General features: G+C 35.2%; 1 protein-coding gene across 16 annotated transcripts in view; it reads right to left on the reverse strand.

The window, feature by feature from the left end:
- Positions 1-19,465, reverse strand: part of DMD (dystrophin) — a 1,151,138-nt gene that overhangs the window by 253,403 nt on the left and 878,270 nt on the right. For all 16 annotated transcript variants that reach the window (XM_077781657.1, XM_021553010.3, XM_021553014.3 and 13 more), the window contains 2 exons: positions 10,967-11,178; positions 3,959-4,113 (listed from right to left, as the gene is read on the reverse strand). In XM_077781657.1, coding sequence (XP_077637783.1) covers positions 3,959-4,113; positions 10,967-11,178 — 367 coding nt within the window. The remainder of the gene's footprint in view (positions 1-3,958; positions 4,114-10,966; positions 11,179-19,465) is intronic.

Consider the following 19,465-nt stretch of genomic DNA (forward strand, 5'->3'; position numbering starts at 1 on the left):
TTTTGTACTGATTATGTCCTTTGTTTGGCCAATTACATTTTATACTGTCCAGATGACATGCAAAATCAAGGTGCTTATACAACTGCCTAAATTAGAGAATTAACACCATTCTTAGTAAAACATGGGAGCTGGTACTTCAGATCTTTCAAACAGGTTTAGAAACACATTTCCTTGCCTCTCCTTACACTGATTTTTTTCTCTGTCATACCTTGTAGTGGGGAAAAGAAAGTTACTTTTTATTTTTGTATTGTGGTGTGCTCTCTATATTTTCTCAGGAGCCAAAAAACCATCTTGAGCAGTGAAAACTTCCAAAACCTACTGTGTGGCCTGTACCCCATTGAGCACCCACAGGAACTAGGGGGTGATGTGAATATTTGAAGATATCTATTACACAGTGGTGGCTGGAAATCCTAAACAATTCTCAGAGTATGTTATACAATTATTTTCATAATAGACACTCCATTTAAGAAAGATCTAAGTCTGTTTTTAGTTTGATATTTAGCACACTTAGTGGATTCAAAGGAAAGGAAAATACAGGCAGCGGTTGATATTTTTATATGGTAATTCATGTAAAATGTAAAAGGAGGAAGTAACATAACACTAGCATAATAAACATTTTTTTATATAGCAAATTTCCAATGGTCGCTTCTATCATTGCCTTTTTTCCCCTCTGGAGAAGTCTTCAGTTCATCTGTTAGATTTATTTTTGTTAATGCAAGCAATAAAGAATATAACTTGCTCTTAAATTGCTTCAGCTTAAATAATAAGGTTGTTTCTTGGAAAGTCAATGCTTCTAAAGAAGAAGAGTCCTGTTTACAAGTCAGTCTGGCTTTCTCCCAAGTGATCAGTTCATGTGCTTTTTAGTGTATTTTGTAGTATCAACAACAAAAGTAAAAATTGAAAAGTGTCAAGTGAAAAAAAGGGAAACAACCATCAAGCATTCACCAGCTTGTCTCTTAAAGGGCTTAGAGAGGTACTGGTTATAGCTCAATGTTATAAAAAACAACAGTAAGGCAAAGGGTAAACACACAGCAATCAGCTGCAAATCTACTTAAGCAAAACAAAACACAAGCTAGCAGATGTTGCCTTAATGACTGAAGTACTTGCTTTGGCAACTATTGCCAAAAGGCAAAGTGGAATTTTACCACTGCTTGCCTGCCTTTTGTCTAAGTAAACTGGTTCATGGAAAAGCAGGTTTTAAATTTTTTTTACACTGACACAAAATTCTGATATAGTGACAGGTTTAAGGAAAACTAGCTCAAAACAATGTAAGCAACTCTTAATTTTTAAAAGAAAATATTAACAAAATATTTAGGCCATTTAACTTAGCAATATACAGAGAGAAAGCAAATTTTTCAGCTAAATAGTTCCTCTTGGAACTTAAGATGTGCATAAAAAGTGATAAAACCTCTTGTAAAATACCAGAGAAATGGTCAAGAATATAATTTGGAATCTATTTCTACTGCCACTGTGAGGTGACCAAGTAATGAGAGTACTATTCATTGTCTAGATGAAAATAACTCACACAGATATATCTGAAATCATTGCATACATATCTGAGTGGAAACTAGCCTTTCTTGAAGACTGTGACAAAACAATTAATGCCTCCTTTCTACTGAATAAATATTCTCTTACAGTTAAAAAGATCCCCAAAACTATAATATCCTCCCTTTTTTTTAATTTTTCTATGCAATAACCTGAAAACTGAAGAGTTGAAGCATAGAAGGGGGCAAAAAATCCAAAGTGAAACCTCCCCAAAAAACAAAAACAAATTGGTATTTAAGTCATCCAAAGGCCCAAAGACTTTATTATCTCTTTCCACAGGGCTCTTTAACAAAGGAATCACAGAATCATTTAGGTTGGAAAACACCTCTGAGAAAATCAAGTTAAACCCTTAACCCAATGCTCCCAAACCCACCTCTAAGCCATGTCCCTAATCTCACATCTACATGGCTTTAAATCCCTCCAGAAACCTAGGACAATTTTTTCAAGACCCTCTCAGGAGCTGCTGCATGAGCAAAATACCTGACTAGTGCTTCTGTGCATGTAGATTTTGTAAAATCTACATGCACAGAAGATCTTCCAAGTAAAATTCTTAATGGTGGCTCAATGCTTTCGTACGTCCATATTTATCAATGTCTCACAAAAAACCAACAAAAATACAAAAATAAGAGAAGCCTTAGAGAAGCTTATCAACTACTGTTTGCAGCAACGCTTCTTTTTCAAGTTCCCAAATCATGAGAAGTACTACAAAAGTTGTATACAAATCACTAAATTAAACATATATTAGAAATGTAACCTCATCGTACAATCAAAAACTAGGATACTCATGTCACAGCTCATACTTATTCCTATAGTTTTGTACATCTTAAAGGGAAATGTCAACTCCGTCACCTAAGCAAGTCTCTTCTTAGACATAAAATATTTATTATAGTAATTCATCTAACATGTCTGTGCATTTTATGGAAGCTTGGAAGGAATGTCATTAGAAGAATTTGTACTCTCTCTTAGCCTAGTACTTGGCAGAGCCCATGCAGGAATGGCAATTCTCACCTTTGGGCAACATTGGACATACCAGGCTTGTGCCTGAGTCATTAACAGGTTTAGAAATGCCCCCTTGGCTGCAATTAATAAAGAGCAGCCACAGCAGCTACCAACATATCCTGGACTTCTCACCAGGAGGGAGTTGTGGTTCTAAATAAAGACAAAAGCACTTTGGTTCTCATGTCAAATCCTTTTGAGCTGCTGATTGTATCTGCTCATAGGGGATGATTTTGAGCATTAGAGTCCCAGCCTTTCTCCAAATCCAGCAATAGACTCCAAACTCCCCAAACTCCTCAGGGCACAGTGAGCAAAGCATCATTTTGTAAAAATACAGCTCCTTCTAATAGAGCTAAAATGGCTATTACTGTAGTGGGAGAAATGCAAGCAGGTAAAACCAGAATGTTTAAACTAAAATCTCAGTTTAGTTAAAAATAAAAATCCTTCAAATTATTGCGTGCCTTTCTTTTAGTGCACATCAAGAGTATCCCTTCTCTCATTTAAACAGGGTCTTAAATCCATTGTAAATTTGCTTCAGAAAAATGCTGGTAAACTGACTCATTTATATGAACAACAAAGTACACAAAAAGTAGCATTAAACTTCTGTAGTTCAGTGATTTAAGTAACCACCATTATGCAAGATCTACTGAAGTTACTGCGTATTTAGCTAAACTGATTTCTCTGGTCCTGTTCACAGACTTTAATTAAAAACATGTTAAGATATAATTAGTTTATGGTTTCAGTTATGAAGCTTAAACCAAGATACTGATTAAAACAATTTTAATATAATTTTTACATATCTCATCTTAGGTGCAATGATTTAAAACTCTTTCACTACTATAAAGAAAACGATTTTTACTGTAATATGTTATAATCTTGTAGATTGCATATTGAATGAGTCGCAATTTGTTGCCAAGTTGCAAAAAAAAATTGCTTTTAATAAGAAAATGGCATCTAAACCAAACACTGAAAGGCTGTGAAATGTAATCAAGAATGTGGTCAAGGATTTAATAAAAACTTTCTTGACTAGAGATTTGCTTCAAAGATACAGGATAACATTTCTACTTTGAACCTGCTTCAATAGGCTATGTCTGTCATTTTCAGATTTGGTTTATGAGTCAGAATCACTATTGTGGTTGTGTTGTGGAGATAATACAGATATATAAAACAATGTTAAATACTTGAAATATAATCTATCAGTTTAAGTTAGTTGGCAACTGTTTAGAGAAGAGGAAAATTGGCAGGAAGCTAAATCTTATTTTCTATAATTAAATGCTATTCTAAAGACACATTTCCAAAAATTCTACAGAAGAGTCGTGATCACTACAGTTACATCTTCTGTAATCTCCAACCACAGCTGGACAATGAATGTTAATGAAGATTAACAACAAATCTAACAGCAGAATTTACATCCTACCTTTTATTAATGGCAGCCCACGATGCATTGATGCTATCTGTCATCAGTTGTACCTTTCTGGTGTCATCTGCTGAATAATCACGGAGCAGCTTCAGAGCCATGTCATTTGCCCCATCTACATTTATTTGCCATTGTCGTATTTCTTTTGAAAATTGCTGAAGTAAAAAGAGAAAGAAAGAAAGAATAATCCTCAGAACAACAAAAAAATTATAACATACATTGCATAGTTATTAGAAAAGGAGCTGAATAACTTATGCCATCTGTATAAAAAGAAGGAAAGAAGAAAAAAAAAAAAAACCAAACAAAACACTTCCACAGATACTGGAAATAAAAAACAGTCTTTCTATATGTTTTACATTCTTTTAGTCAGAAGATCACAGGACTTCTTCTAAACTCTGAGAGACCAAGCAACCAACTTCTAAATGCTGGAAAAGACATGACAGCTCAAATTGATAACCACTGATTAGAATGTTGATTATTCTTTTCTGAGATACAAATAGATGGATGAATTATTATGCTTTATGGAAACTACAATTATTTGTGACATTGAATACTGAGATAGAAAATAGAGTGAAATCATATATTTTGACTAGTTTTCTTTTTATAGTGTGAAATTATACTGATTTAGACAATTAATACCTGTGCTTTCAGGTTGCTTTTTTCTTAAATTTAGTTCATTTTAGCAAATTGTTTATGTAATTAGTGCCATCTACTGGAACAGCACTAAATCTGCAATACAATAAAATACTACTGGTAAATCTATGCATATCTTTATAATGATAATTTATGGTTAATATTAAAAAGCTTTTTAAATTTTGGTAATTTTTTTTACCCCTTTCCTCTCCACTTTTTCCTCTCCTTTCTTTCTTCTCTCCACCTAGGCCAGCTGCCTCACTGCAGAAGCAAGCCAGGAAATCCAGAGCAATCACTCAGCCAGCAGCCAGCTCCCATGCATCTTTCCTGTTAGTCTTTCTCTCAGAGAAAATTTCCATATAAATGCACTGAAGCTGCATATTTAATCCATAATGTGTATCAACAAAATGAAAGAACTAAGTTAATTGATTGCCTACTTGTACTTTTGTACTAAACAGACTCCAGCTAGCCAATAAAACGGACAATACAAGTTGAAAAACTGTTTGTATTTGTAAATACACACAGTAAGATGCATATAAATATTTGAAGCCATTGACAACAAACAGTACAACTCAACTGTCTTTATCGTTGTGCTTTAATATACAAATCGGGAAATGCCTGTGAGGAAAAAAATTGCTTTTTCTCCCTTCATTCTCCCAAAGCAGTATTCCTTTTGAAATCTTGTTTTGACTCAGATAAGGAATTCTTCACATAGACCTGAACTTACATGCAATCCCTAGTGAAAGAGTCTAAATACTAAGTAAAAATAAATAAATGTTAAATGATTGATGCATTTAGGTTTTAATCTCAGAATGTCTGTAAACTGATTTTGATTAAGACTCAGACTAAAGTGCACTTGCTCTTTGAATAGAGTCCTAAAGGAGTTAGGGGGGGTTAGATTTTTTTTGCCCCGAACTCTTATCTGCTAAAAGGCTACTTCAGCACCTCTGGGGTCTCTCCATAATTTAAAGCTGAAAACAGAACTTCTTCCATTTCCTGTGCTATTCCTTCACGAGAGGGCAGATCACTCTGTTACTGAGCACTCAGGAACTAAGACAGCACCTTGTTTATCTGCTTTGAACAAAGGATCCTGTTTCTACAAACCCCTAATCCTAAAAACCATTTTATGGTTAAGCTCACCTAAAATGAAGCTGCCTAGACAATTTTTAACGAAAATTCTCTTTTCTAAATAAGGAAATCTAGATAGGAGAGGTGAGAATTTTGTGGACAACACTACTTTTTTTTTTGAGGAAGATACATACAGGAGGTGGTTTTGGAAACAGTCTGCCAATTGAGCTATTTTCCTGCAAGAATGATATACAATAAATATATAAATTTTAATATTCACATAAATATAATAATATATATAAAATACTAAATAGGAAATAAATTTTACAGTAATTATAATTTCAGTTTTGTAGATCTTATATAGCAAGTATCTGTTCTACATTTAGGTCTATCTGTCTTTATTTTATTCTACCTTTCTCTTTGTTTAAAATTACACAGGCAGGCAGGTAACTTTTATTCTCAGCCAAAGAATCACAGCAGTCTGACTGTTCACTGCTTTATATATAGAAAAGTTACCATAACATTTTGTCTACATTGTAAATTAATGGTCTGTAAACTTAAACTTTGAAAATAAGATCTTTATCCCCAGACCCACATGACTAAAACTGACCTTCTAAAAGATTTGAAGCCCTGTATTATAATAAAATAAATGGGAAGATCCATGACAAGGTTATTTCCAAAAGTGTTGTTCTCACCATTAACTTCAACATTAATCCATTAACTTCCTGACACTATAACACAAGGTCATGAATATTGAGAGCTTTGGTGATGGAAACTATTTGTGTTTTCTGTTTTACTGGAAACTGATATGATATTCAAGAGCTTTGAGGAGCATATGCTTCAGCTTCTCTCTGTGTGCAGACATGAGAACAAAGTGTTGGGGTACAAGATTTACCTGTCTATCCCAACAGAGGCCCATTTACTGCCCTCCTACATGACTGCAATGTATACTTCAAAATTACATTATTTTCTTTCCTCTTTTCCCTTTTATGTATTTAGGCCTTATTTACCTTTTAGCTACTTAAGACCTTTTTTTTTTTTGATTCTTTAAAGGAAATTGCTACATTACATTAATTTCTTTCTGATATTATTTTCATAGCATTCTCTTTGTTTTGCCTGTGTTATCACTGGAATTTGCTGAGTTTATTAAAAGGCTTAAAGAATTAAGGCTGTGCATTTAACATGTTACTTAGGTATAAATTTATTTCTAATTTTTAATTAGAAGACAGTAGTTGATGTTATTAGGAATAAAGCCTGTGCAATTAAGAGCCCTTGATTAAAAACAAGTAATGAAATCAGAGCTGCAATTTATTTTATCCCAGGATTGCCCAGTGGAACAAAATCAATGATGCACAGTAGTTCCAATATAGCAATATGAATGTACAACCTCATCCAGTTCTGTGTATATATCACAAATCTGGAAAATCAGGCTGCCTTTCTGTCCTTTTTCTATATATCTGTAGCATGTTTTATTTATATACTTAAAGAATTTATTTTTTTTAATCAAGGAATTCTAATTCAGTGTTTGCCACATAGCCAATAACATGAACTAAATTGTTAATTGTTTTACTGAAATCAAAGCAGCACACTGTCAGCCCTGGAATAATAAAAACCCACAAAATGCTGATATTGTTCTTCATCTTGGAACACAGGGAATGGCAAAAGAGTCCCTAATAAGTTGCTACCCTACAAGAAATGGGCAAAGGCAAGCAAAGGCAGCCTCAGCCTTATCCACAAATTCAGGACAAGAAGTTCACACCCTGGGCTCTGCCAGTGGAAGGCTGCCTGGCCTTTTGAGTCCCAGCAGGGCAGGGCTTGTAATCAGGCTGCTATTTAATTTCCTGTTTAAATAAGTGACAATGAAGGAAAGGAATGAAAGTTGTCTGCATTCTTCCTCCTCTTCACTTTGGCTATCCCAGATGAAGTTGCACAGAGGGAGAAAAGATGCTTCACTAGCTCCTACCAAAGCAAGAAGCCACAGAGTGAGCAGGCAATTATAGCAGTTTGGATTGGTTTTGGGTTTTGGTGATTTTTAAAATTTTCCTTCTCTTTCAAACAGAAGCTTAGTATCCTATTAAGAAAAGGCTAGTTTTACACTAGCTTATGTTCTGATGACATGCTGATGCAAGGAATTCAGGTGTCATTGTGTACTATTTATACACCTATAACCTTCAGCCTGCTGAGTTAACCATCTGCAGTCATCACTAAATGAACAATAACATACAGGGCTTAATGGGTAAAGACTCTCATTGGCCAGATTGCCATATTTTGGTTCCCACACCTAACACCAATTTAGTACTCCAATACCAAATTTAAAAAATCAGAATGAAAAAAATGCTGTAATTCTCAGGGAATTAATATTAATTAATTTCTGATTCAAATTAATAATATTTTCAATTATTAGCTATAATACCCAGTTACTTTTATCTTTTAAATGCCAGAAACAAAAATGTAAAATTCTTTTAAAAACATTAATGGCCATATAAGCAAGTTACAGATTTTTGTCTTATGCTGGCATTGTAAAAAATAGTAATCAAGAGACTGGTATTACTGAGTTTACCATTTTCTTATGTATTGGTTGTCCTAACAGAAATGCACCAACAAAAGCACTGACTAAAAGTTCCCCTAGAGCAGCAGGGAATTTACATGTTGATTCAGCTCTCTTTGAGCAGACCTACAATGTTTAACAAGCAAATCAGAAGAACACTTGGTGACTACTTTCTCACACCAAGCTGTGTTGAGATACAAAGCTGACAAAATTAATAAGTCTGAACAATTTATTAAGTCTTGCACTGACCTCTCTCTTTCCCTCAAAGCAAAGGAATAGAAATTACTGCTTCCTCTTCATCAGTCTAACAAGCCAAGAGATAGCCTACTTACTCTACATCTTCAGGGGACAAAATCAAAATATATGTGTTTGGCACAGAAGCCTGGAAAGCATTTATTTTGAGAACTTGATGTATTTCTAGGTCCTTCAGTTTAGATAATACTGCACAGCAGAAACATAAAGCTGCTAACTCAAAAAAAAATTCCATTTTCCTTTGACTACATGACCCCTTATTTCAAGCATGAACATAACAGCTGATGCTGTCATATCTGAGAAAAATTGATGAAGGATTTGACACAATAGGAATTACTGGCAGACAAAGATAATTCCTCTAGGAAGGTTTGCATAGAAGAAACACAGAAAGGAGAGGGGGAAAAAGAAATTCCCCCACACCTCCTACTCTCTATTCTCTAAGATAGAGATGAATTTCTTCTAGACTTGAGGAAGAAAGGCTAGGCAAAACCAAATAAATAAAAGTTAACAACCCCAGAAGAGCAGATCTTTTTGATGTTCATGTCATCAGGAGGGCACAAATTAAGATAGACTAGCTGAGACACTGAAATTAAAATCATAGGTAAATGTCTGTAACTTGACACAACACATCCATCTCATTGGATCCAAACTGGTGGGAATGGCTGAGGATGCAGACAGCCCAAGGTAAGAGGCAAAAGAATCTGCAGGTCTCCATTCCCAATCTCTGTTTATAGGTAGAGATAGATGCACTTATTAGATGATAGATGTACTTATTCTGTGAATAAGTACACTATAATTCTTTCTCTAGAACAGTGGGAGTGAAGGGGAAGAATGGCATGTTCTTATTTCTCTCCATGGTTAATGTTGATCCAAACAACCCCATAGTTTTTTCATAAAGCATACTCTCTTAGATGGACATCATCTCAACTTCATATACACTTGTAAAAAAAAGTGGATCAAAAATCCATTTCTAAAGCAATTTTTTTCAATTATTTTCCTAGGTAATTAATTTATTTTTGAAACATAAGATACTCTAATACTATGACATAAGAAAGTGTTTGCACAGAACTGTTTTTTTTGTTAATTGAGTCTTTGCAGAGCTAAGACATTGACTATGTTGAAGCCTTTCCTTCTTTTAAACAAACACTGGGCAGAAGCCAGGACTGTATCTCTGCAGGAAGACAGTGACAAATGGGAATCCTCTATGCTGAATGACAGTACTACACAGGATCTATAACTCTTTCCAATACATCAGTGAGTGATTGCCCTTGTTTACCATAATCTACCCTTCCCAAGTAATGACCTTTTGGTACAATCTTAAATGAAACATCTTAACCTCAGCTCAGCCCTAAAACAATGGGCTGATGAACATTTTTATGCTTCTAACAGGTAAACAAACAAACAAAAAAAAAAAAAAAAAGAAAAAAGCAAGCAAAAACTCCAATAGATTTTGCATTTAATTCTAAATGCAATAATTAACTGTTGATGGAGATAACTGAACCAATCATAAAATTCTACATATATCTTCTTTGGCAGCAAACCAGTTGATGAGGACCTTAACCCCCAAAGTTCATTACCATTCAGCTGTATAAATAGGACTGCTCTAAGTACACAAACTTTAACCAAAAATTGAGTGGTAGGAATTAAAAAAACCTACAAAAATCTGCTGGTCAAGAGAGGAAAATATATCACAAAATACTTGTGAAACTCTTTTCCCATAGAGGCAGGAGTCACCCTAAAAGACTGATCAATTGGTTGATTTCAACCTTTGTTTTCCCCTGCTAGAAATAAATGAGATATTATTAATCTTAAATAGCTGCTCTCAAATATATTCATGAAGAATGCCACCAAAATATGATTGTTTCTATTGCAAGAAACTACAAAACTGTTGCAACAGAATATTTTCTACCTGAGGTACAGCTCAGCTATATAAGTTAACACATTGAAGCACCATAATGTGGCAGCATGTGTGGCAAAATCACAAGAACAGCCATTTCAGTTTTTTTTTTTTTTCAGTTAATAAACCTGTCAAGGTGGAAGCTGGTGAGATTATCTTGTGGCAAATCTAAAATGCGTGATTTCTAAAACATACCCATTTAGTTTGCTATAGCTGGGTTTTTCCTGCTTTCTCAACTACTTCCAGAAAACCTATACAGCTTCATTACAGTGCAGACAGCCATAGACAGCCATATCAATACTACAGAATTTCCCAGTCTGCAGTGCCAGTGCTCTGAGACTGCTGAACAGATGTGAAATACTTGTTCTAAAAAGGCAGGTATTCTTCCTGTGAGATCAGCCAGCTATTTGTTATGACTATTAAGTTAAGACCAATTTCATATTCAAGGAATATGCTACACATATTTTAGACTTTGCATGTCAATTTCTTTCTAATTTGCCGTGGAAGACTTTTTGCAATGTACACTGTCCACAGTTAGGGGACAAGAGTTAGAGGACATTTTAACGACTTCACTAACTCAAACGGAAATATTTTAATGCTTAGTAGTGACCTTAAGTTCTGTGTTCTGCTTTTTCAAAGCTTCCACGGTGTAGGAAATTTCTTTCCATGACTCAAGTTTAGCTTTTGCTTGTTCAAGAACCTGCTCAGCTTCTCGTTTAGTTTCCAGCCACTGTGTTGAATCCTTCAGCATCTCCTGAAGCTGCTGTCTCCGGCTTTGGAGGTATCCATGCACTTCATCCCACTGGCTCTGTATCTTTTCAACTGGTGAAACACAAAGGAAAAACAGAAGCTGAATTAAAAGTTTTTTCATTTCTTTTCTTTTTTTTTTCAATTCTGTTTTTTAAAGAGGGGAAAAAATGGCATTAAAATCTTTCTAGAACTGACCATATCAGAAAACTTCTGTACTATTAAACTGTAATTGCATCGAAGGTTAGTTCAAAAAAAAGAACAGATAAACTGTTCTGGGTCACACAGTAAGGAATTATGACACACAGCATGTTTCAATACATATGCAGCAAGGAATGACAGGTTCATACCTCAAAAACCCTCATGAAATAGAACCACATTTGAGAAAAAGTGTCTTCAATAATCCTTCTTAAGAAACCAATACAAGGTTTAGGATTTTCTAAAGAAAAAGTCCTTTAGGGACTAGAGTAATATTAGTTAAAGATTTGTTGCAAGATATAATTAATGGCTGTACTTTCCTATTTCATTGAGGCAAATATTAGCAAACTGCAAAGGCTGAACAACTTGCTCATATGCTCATGGTAAATATAAAATAACAATGAGCTTTATCCACTGTTTGAAAGAAAAGTGATTTATGGAAACTTAAAAATCATTAAGATCACTGATAAGCATTGGCTAGTGTCCAGCTCCAGGCTTGTCCATAGCAGCATAAAAACAACGATAGACAGAGTTGTCCAAGAAGCTGAAGCTTGAGGCAATATAAGCAAAAAATCCAAACTCCACAAACAATAAAATCTGTGCAGTGCATAAAGGAATAAGCATTTCATTCACTTCATTGCAAATTCATAGGCCTTCTAGGGAAGGGAACTGAGATTCCTCAAGTAATCAGAAAGCATTTGAAATATTCATTGTCTGGTAGTTCCAACACTGCATCTCTCAGCTATTTCCAGGGTGGTGCAGCCTAAAGATACGGATGAGAAATGCTCCAGCAGGGAAAAGAGACTACTACCTATCAGCGCTTTTCCTTCTTCCAGAAGAAAGGATAAAGATCTTTCCACGGACTCAGCTGAGGTTTAGAGAGAGAGAGGAGAAAACCTTTCAGCATTCCCTGCTGAAGCCTAGGGAGAAGAACTGAGTAAGCTCACATAGCAGCATGTTTAAGTCAAAGGAAAAGCAAAAGGAACTGAACTGGAACTGGAACACATAAAGCACCATCAGAGCACAGCAAGGGCAGCCCAAGGCACAAAGGCTTAAATTTAATCTGAAGCAAATCTAACCCCTCATTTCAGGAAGCTGTACACTCATATCACAAAACAACTCATTTCTGTGCCCTCTCTGGGTGAGGATTTCTGATGTGAGCTTTAGAGTACACTTAACAAAGAGGCCGTAGACTTCAGGAAGGCTGAATAACAGAAGTGAGCTGTTGAGCAAAATCCCCCTGCTACGGCCACAGCACGTGGCTCAAGGGCTGTGCCGGGGGCTTAGGGACAAAGGCTGCCCAAACACCTTCCACAGAGTCACTGGCAACAGCTGCCACCTCCTTCTTGCAAATCTTTACTTTTCCCCCTCTTCACTCTGAGACATTCACATGTTCTGATTCCGGGCCAACTGGAGATTTTGGTACATTGCAGACAGAAGTACAACAGCTTGTTTATGTCAGCTGCCCACGAAAAAGAAAACACAAACTACAAAAATCCCACCCATTTTTGTTTTATTATAAGTTTCCTTGTTGGTGGGAGTAGTTTGGGGGGCTTTTTGGTTTGGTTTGTTTTTTTTTTTCTGGGGTGAGATGATTAAGAAATTAATGAAAACCCTCTGCTTCAAAGGAAAGCTGGATCTACAATTATATCAATTTTTCATAAGAGCTGCTTTTAACAAGAAAAGCTGATCTTTCTTATCACCTAAAATCAAAATGTTTATAAATGTATTGCTTCCATGAAGTCTCGTGAGGTTAGTATGTAAGTAAGATATTAAGCAGCCCTCCTCCAGGGACTGTGCTTTTTGCAGCCAGACCGTTTCTCATCAGATATCACAGTTCTGGGATTCCATGATGACCAGTTCTCCCACCCAAGAGGACAATGAAGCTGCATAATGAAAACTGCATTCAGGGTATCCCAGGAGCGCATTTACACAAGTGACTATGAATACACAAGCTCCAAATCTATGAAAAACATTTCCCATTTCTCTATGAAAATACTTGGCTTAGCTCCCTCAATAATTTTTTTAATATATACATATGTACATATATATATTTACTTTTGGTTTATTACAGACTGGAATTGAAGAGTTCAGGAAGTTAGTAGGTAATCTAAACAAAACAAATAAAAAAAACCCCCAAAAATAAATGTCATTTTCTTGCACTAGTAACTGACTTAATCCAATTAAAAAAGTACTTCACTTGTGGTTAAACACACGTGATATCTGCATAATTAATCTGGCTTTTCTAAAGTAAAGTATACCAAAAGGTGTAGTGCTATATTTAGGATAAAATATGTATAAATAATGTATAAATAATTTACTAGAGAGGCCTTTATAACTATGACAATATAATTTAATTTAATGCAACATAAAAATCCCCCTCATTACTTTACATTTGGAATTTCTAAACGATGCTTCAATTTGATTGACTTTTGAATAGCAAAAACCCCAAGGCTCTAAAACTTAAAATATGAGGTTTACTTCCAAAATGAAAACCACAGCATAAATCTGTGTCTCTTAAGGATGTATTTTGTTCATGCTCATTCTTTAGAATGGAAGATGCATGCCACTTACATTTATGCCAATAAAGAGCTCAGAAAATGTAATTTGAGTACATATTGTGTTAGAACTGACCCCAAGGACCCATGAACCCCTTCACCTCCAGCTAATAAGTTACTGACTGCAGATGAGAAGGGTCAGAGAATTGTTACTAAATCATGTTGGACAGTAGTAGACAATTTTTAAATTGTGCACATCATAGATGGTTTGTGCAAAGATACTGGAACATAGAAAAGGTTTTTTCTGACTGGGTACTTCTGGGAATAGGTTTATCAATATATCTAAGAGTGTTTCATAAGACAGCAGAGAAGAATCTCAGTCCAAAGTTCTTTCAGGTCAACACTCTGACCACAGCCTTTAGAAGGGCTATTTAGAAGACTTTATAAAATCCTTAAGGTCCCCATGTGCATATAAAGGACTGGACTGGGTTTAGCTGGGATATTTACATTTCTTCTCAGTGGCTGGTAAGGGGCTGTGTATTGGATCTGTGTTGAACCCAGGGTTGATCATACAGAGATGTTTTTGTTATTGCTGAGCAGGGCTTACACAGAGCCAAGGCCTTTTCTGCTTTTCCTGCTGCCACACTGGTGAGGAGCCTGGTGTGCCGGGGAGGCTGGGGGGAGACACAGCTGGGACAGGAGACCCCAGCTGAGCACAGGGATATTCCAGACCGGGTGGCATCATGGACCAGGGCAGAAAGTGGGGGAACAAGGACCAAGGGGAGGAAGTCTGGAGGGATGGGACTTGTCCTCCCAGGTCACCATTACCTGTGATGGGGCCCTGCTCTCCTGGGATGGCTGAACACCTGCCCAGCCACGGGAAACACTGAATTAATTCCTTGTTATGCTTTGCTTGAACATGTAGCTTGTGCTTTCCATATTAAACTGTCTTTATCTCAAAGTTTTCCAGCTTTGACCCTTCTGATTCTCTCCATGGTCCTGCTGCTGGGGGAATGAGTGAGTGGCTAGCTGGGGTTAATGGTTCAACATAGGGAAAATCAATTTCTCTCAAAGTTTTATCACCCTTATGTGGAATGAGGAAGACAGGCCTAGAAACAAGAAGTTAGGTTCCAAACTCAGAAAAAGAGAAGAATCAATGACATGTGAAGTAATTGTTACAGAAAAATGAAATTGCACAAGTTTTGGAGAACTAAAGAGAAAATGGTATCACTATTTCCTACCTTGAATTTAAGGCCCTCAATAAATAATATACAATAAATTAAAAAATATATATAAAACAAAAGTGGGCCAATTGCAAAGATGAAAAAAAGAACCTAAAAGTTAAGTAAGAACATCTAATATGACTAAAAAATGTAAGTTTTGCAAGAAAAAGGTAATGTAACTGTTGTTACTGCAATCTCTATTATAATAGCATATTACTGAAATGAGACTCTAATCTTTATGTTTTTTATGTCATTGCTCTACATATTGTGACAGCTACACATTGGAAACACCTAGATAGACACAGCAAACATGGCTCCATGTGTACTATTGATATAACTGAAGCACAGGAATTTTAAATAATTAGTAACAATGACAAAAGTCTTTTTTTCCCCATAGTTAATTAGTTTCTGAAGCATCTCAGTTTACGTTGTTCACTACAGCTACGTCCTGTACCTTCGACATTTCAAAGCCCAGTGTCTTATTTCTTAGTATGACATGTCCTTGCTCTATTCCATTTTCTTCCTTTCCTTCCTTGCCCTAAATTTGACAACAGTACAATATCTTTATTGTAAGAATCAGTATTAACAATTGTCTCAAGGAGATTTTTACTGACTGCAAAGGTGCAATCTGGAAAAATCAACACAGAATTTTCTTTACAGCCTTAATGAAAAGAAATATTTTATTAATGCATGTAGCCACATGCATTACTAGTAACTAGTCTTATGTGACTATAAAAGCACAAAAATATTTGACAAATCTGAGTGTCAGAAAAACAAAGTATACACAACAGGTTATCTCCTGAAGTGAAAACTCATTCCCATTCATTTCCCAATCACAGTGCTCCAGCAGAAGTCCTCATTGTACTTCACCTACACAACTTTTGTGCTTACTTACTGGAAAGTGTCCCAGCATGGCTCCAACCACTCCCAATTCAACACTGAACTCTCTCAAATGAGTAACTTAGGACATGGTGAGATTCTGCCAGTATGTAATTTCAAGGTTGCTATTCAATTTCTTTTTTTTCTATCTCTACTATTTCCTTGCTGATCAATAGTGATTACATACTAAAATGCACAAAAGAAATTCTGCTGAACTGAAGTTCTATAAGCAACAACAAAGCAGAAAGCATAATCTAAAGTAATCAGACACAAGACAGGTATTCCTCAATCTGGTTATCATTAATTTCATACAACAAGGAAAAAACACACTTAGTGAAGGAGACTGCGTCCTTAAAATCCAGTTTTATTTATTAACAAAAAAATTTTTGATAGGTGTTTTCATACTCATTATAGTGAAACAAACAAAAATTAATTTCCTTTTCTTTGGTAAATGTTCATACCATGTTATCAATTTATCATATTAATAAATATAGCTTCAGGAGGAGAATTTACTTTCTGCTGTTTATAGTATAACTACAATGGAAACAACAGAAAAGGAGTCTGAGAAGAATCTATCAGTCACAGGAGAAATTATGTTTGTGTTACTAGAACATACATATTCCATATTTGGCCTATGCAAAGATGAAAAAAGTATTAATTCCACGCCAGTTTGTTAATTCCATTGAATCTAGTACACCCTCCAAAAACGTGAATAATTTTGTGAATAGCAAAAGAATTTGTGCAGTAGAAATGCTCTACTTTCCTTGTCAAAAAATTACACAAACTACACTAATTTTGCACTGTAGGAGACTTCTTCTCAAAAGCATTATTGTCAATATATTGACATATTCCTATAAAAGCAGTTTTTTCACTGTATTCATAGATTTGAAGACTAAAGGGACTAATACAATCTGATCTGCTGCAGAATGTAAATGGAGAACAGCAGAGTCATAGCCAGTATTAATCCATGTTATCAAAGCTGCTGATGAACTGATTTTCAGGTTGGATTAATTTTTGTTTGAATTGCAGCCCAATATTATACTTTCTTTTGAATGTTCTGGGTAGTTAATTATGTGTTTCAGTTTACTTCATCTGCTTTTTTCTTACCTATGCATTTATCTATATTAAATTTAGTTGGTACACTTTTGTAGCTTTTTGTACAACACTACAGTATTTTTCAGTCCTCAGAGTTTTAGGCGAGTAGGTTTTATGAGAGGTATGATGGAGAAACTAGAAAATGTGGCTCTAAACAGAAATATTCTATGTTATTGCACCTTTTTTCTGTTACTGCATCTTTCTTCCACTAATTGGTATAATCTTCCACATAATAGGGATAAATAAATTATGAGGGAAAAAAAGAAATGTTTTTTAGGGTTACAAGACCATCCTGAAAGAATGCATTCATGCACTAAATGTAAGACTTTCTGATTTTTTCCAGTTTTTGTTCAGTTTTCTGTAAACAACCTAAGTGGAATCTCAGCTAAAATATAATTTAAACTTTGTCTTATCTTGGCGTTTCCTTGCTTTGTATTATTTTATTGTTCTAAGAAAATAAGTAAAACACTTTTTTTTTTTTTTTTTTAACCAGGAAAGTATTTCTTTTAAATTCTCCATGTGTCAATTATTCCTTGCTGTAAGTGCTCTACTTTCTCTTCTCCTGCCATCCAGAACAGGAGGTGTCTGACTTGAGTCTTATTTTTCAAAGAGGAATCACTTTGATAAGACCTATCATACAACATCCCTTGACAAAAGGATGCTGTCTCTGTTCTTAAGAACAATCTGAATCTGTGAGAGGCTGGCCTAGGGACAACATTTGGATGGTAGATGCAGAGTCAAGTGAGCATAAGTTTAAAACATTTATTTTTTAATTGCTGAAGTACTTAAGGAGTTACAGGGACAATTTTTCCCTAAGTTGCTGCCTGTTTCATTATGGATCTGGAGAGGACACAAAATCCAGCAGAGAACAGCTGGAGCCAGCCTGCTCAGGTGGTGATTTCTGCTTCAGCTGTCCTTCAGCTTTCCTTGGAGAGAAGCATTTCTCTTGACCTTGTCCAATGGCTTATAAAAGTTGTACGTCTTAAACAGTGACCTTAAGAACTTATGGAAAAAGTTTAATGTACATATGGAAAAACACTAATAATGTATAATCTAGGACATATTATGCATCAGTGGTAAATAAAGTGATGAAAGGATTTAGCCAATAAACCCCAAATATTGGGGTGGCAACACAGAATATCAACACTTATGTGAAGTCTGCCATTTTTGTCAGTAAGGTGTCAGATATAGCTTTTATCCACCATTAATATATTAATGATTTATTTATATTGATTTATATTTATATCTATTATACCTATTGTATTGATTTTTATCTATGATGATTTATTTATAGAAATATTAATCCTTATAATAAAGTATCATAACATATAATGCCAAATTTTTTAAAAAGCCCAGTCTTACAGAAAATTAGGCAAAATAGAAAGTATATACTCAAACTAAACTGAATTTAAACAAGTGAATAAATAATTCCTGGGAAAAAGGAACAACCTGCAATCTACACTATTGTGCAATATTACAGTTTCTAGGAACAAATAAAAGGTGCTGCAAAGGAAACCAAGGAAGAAAAAGCACTCAGAGCCTTTAGCTGTCTTTTGGGGGTCATGAAGAGCAATGGAAATGCACCTGACAGACCAAGTCAAGAAAGTCCATAGGAGAAGAATGTTACTTTCTCTGCCCTCTCAGAGCTTAAGAAGGACAGGCAATAAGGGATTTCAACAGATTTTGATGTGTTTGGGTTTTTTTAAACACACAGAGTCATAATCTTATTTTGTAGTTTGACACTTTTGGGGGGTAATTATTTCCAACTATTGCAAGTCTGATTTAATTTTATTTTGTTTCACTAGGGCAGAGCTTATTTTCTTTTATCTAAAAAACATTTCCACATGTTCAAACTAATGAAGGTCACTCTGTTCCTTTGGAAGTGTCAGATCAAACAGACTGAACAGAAAACTGTCAAATGGTTTCTGCTAAGCACCAAGTGAATAATTCCCCAACACTCTTAAGCATGCTTTATACCTTGTGATAGAGAGTGGGAGTTAGAGACCAGACTAAGCTGGTAGCTCATCTAAAGAAATTAATTTCTTACACCAAGCAAAAAGTAACTTCCACGCCTGAGCACTGAGAAGGGCATGCAAGAGGTTGTTTTTTGGAAAACAGGTCCCTCAGAAAACATTCACCAGTTTCTCAACTTTTTACAGAAGTATTCATGTATATAACATTTATCACCTCTCATATGAAGTTTTCATGGTAATTTCTTTGCTAAATGAGAAAAGGAACAGATCATGATATGCACAATGTGGAAGACCATTTGCTTTGCATTTTAAAATGTCATACAGCCTATAAAATTCTGATGTGAGAAAGAAGCACTTAGCCTAAAGAGATGTAGGATTCTTTAGAATTTAGTATTAAACAGGTAACAAATCTAAGTGTAGTTTTGCTAGAAAACTACAAAGCATATGTATACATATAAATACATACAAAATATAAGTATTTGCATATACACAAACT

The sequence above is a fragment of the Lonchura striata genome, chromosome 2 (assembly GCF_046129695.1).
Source record: "Lonchura striata isolate bLonStr1 chromosome 2, bLonStr1.mat, whole genome shotgun sequence".
In the NCBI taxonomy this organism is placed as follows: domain Eukaryota; kingdom Metazoa; phylum Chordata; class Aves; order Passeriformes; family Estrildidae; genus Lonchura; species Lonchura striata.